Source organism: Austrofundulus limnaeus, unplaced genomic scaffold (assembly GCF_001266775.1).
Source record: "Austrofundulus limnaeus strain Quisiro unplaced genomic scaffold, Austrofundulus_limnaeus-1.0 Scaffold241, whole genome shotgun sequence".
Taxonomy (NCBI): Eukaryota; Metazoa; Chordata; class Actinopteri; order Cyprinodontiformes; family Rivulidae; genus Austrofundulus; species Austrofundulus limnaeus.
Window position 1 is genome coordinate 543900 of NW_013952643.1, and position 2056 is coordinate 545955.

Consider the following 2056-nt stretch of genomic DNA (forward strand, 5'->3'; position numbering starts at 1 on the left):
TTTCAGAGACCAAGTATTTATTGTTGAGGCATTGTTAAACGTTAAGCCTGTGCTCTCCATCCAGGAGTCCTAATGTGAAATCCTAACAGCGTAGGACAAGATTAAAAAATAGAGAACATAGATGGTGTTACCCTCAGGTTCTGTCATGTCAAACATCGCTGCTACATTAAAACTGCACACGTTTCTGTGCAACATCTGGGGGGGGGAGGGGCTTTAAAGAYGATTTCTCTGAACGGTTTTGTTTGTTTGTTGACGTCGTTATTGGTGTTGACTGGCAGTGTCCGGGTCCAATAACACGGCAAGTTTCAGTTAAAACACTGGGGGTCCAGTRAGGGTGGTAGCAGGAGTCACTCTGGGAGCCTGTGGCGCCGTCACGTCGGGGTTTGTGTGTCCGCTCGGCTCACACCGGCCCGTTGACGGACACCTCCGGGGTCAGGGGGGCTTCCTCTCTGATGGGACAACAGAACAAAACAAGACTCGTTTCAGGCCTACTGTTCCTCAAATCAAGTCATCTGCTGTGTTCCTTGGTCTTCATGATGCRCTCCCATCACTAACGTTCTGGATTTAATATAGTAAATAGTTAAAAGCACCTTTCACACATTAAAACCACTGTTTCACTTTGAAAACAAAAAKATTTGCTCCTTGGTTARGTAGATGAGTTGGGAGCCGTGGACACTTACTTCTTCTCAGTCTGTGTGTTCACGGGTGAGTCCTCAGCTGCAGGAGGATCTGACAGAGACAGTTTCTCCAGAGGAACCGGACTCTCCTCACTGCGGGAAACAAGCAGCTGACCGTTAGGCTTTATTACACTGAGGGCAGGGACACAGGTAGACACACGTGTATTAGGATAGACACACAATTATCAGAACAAAACCTTTCAGATGCAGTTGAAGTTCAGACTCTCAGCTTTAATTCATTSGGTTGAACAAAATGATCGCATTATAAGAATGTGAGAAACTAATTTCAAGGGCTCAAAAGTAACTGAACAAATTAAATTAAATGTTCATTTCTAGTACTTGGTTGAAAAGYTTTTGTTGGCAATGACTGCCTGAAGTCTTGAACTCATGACATCATCAGACGCTCCTTTTCCTCCTTTTTAATGCTCTGCCAGGCCTTCACTGTGGTGGTTTTCAGTTGCTGTTTGTTTGTTTGTGGGCCTTTCTGTCTGAAGTTTAGTCTTTAACAAGTGAAATGCTCAGTTGGGTTGGGATCAGGTGACTGACTTGGCCATTCATAAATATTCCACTTTGCTTTATTAAACTCCTGGGTTGCTTCGGCTTTATGTTKTGGTTCATTGTCCATCTGTAGTWTGATTCTGGWAGAGGTTGATCTTGGTTTCATCTGTCCAAAGAATGCTCTTCTAGAACTGTGCTGGTTTTTTTTAGATGTTATTTTAGGAAAGTCCAGTCTAGCCTTTTTATTCTTGAGGCTTTTGAGTGTCTTGCAGTGAACTCTCAGTATTTACTCTCAGGCAGTCTTCTCTTTATGGTAGATKTGGATATTGATACTCCTGCCTCCTGGAGARTGTTGTTCACTTGGTTGGCTGTGAAGGAGTTTCTCYTCATCATGKAGATTATTCTRCRATCATTCACCACTGTTGTCTTCATGGGCATCCAGCTCTTTTTGCTTTGATTTGTATATTAATTAGGGCTGTGAAATTAATYGAGTTAACTCTGATTAATTTTAGGGCTGCATGGGCATAGATTTAACATTTTTATTCGCGATTAAAATTTACAATCACTTTACTATGRCTGAATATGTAGGTTTGTAAATTGCAATTAACTCAGTGCATGCCAGGTCATGTTTGTAAATGAGAAGTGGTTCTCGATAAATAAAGATTAAATAAATAATATAAAAAAATTCCATGTGTAACACATTATGCATGGATCCATCCTGCCTTGTATCAACGGTTCAGGCTGGTGGTGGTGGTGTCATGGTGTGGGGAATCTTTTCTTGGCACTCTTTGGGCCGTGACTTTACGGCAGCTGAACCTGTCCGTCTGCAGCGCAGCTCCAACCAGCCAGTTCATACATGTCAACCCCTTCAGACGTTTACA

The 2056-nt window shown here is 42.6% G+C and overlaps 1 protein-coding gene across 1 annotated transcript in view; it reads right to left on the reverse strand.

Annotated features, from left to right (window-relative positions):
• The window catches only part of ppp6r2a (protein phosphatase 6, regulatory subunit 2a), a 34314-nt gene continuing 32258 nt past the window's right edge, over positions 1 to 2056 (reverse strand). Inside the window, exons 23-24 of the mRNA XM_014020120.1 lie at positions 681 to 770; positions 1 to 449 (exon numbers count right to left, since the gene is read on the reverse strand). Coding sequence (XP_013875574.1) covers positions 401 to 449; positions 681 to 770 — 139 coding nt within the window. The 3' untranslated portion in view covers positions 1 to 400. The remainder of the gene's footprint in view (positions 450 to 680; positions 771 to 2056) is intronic.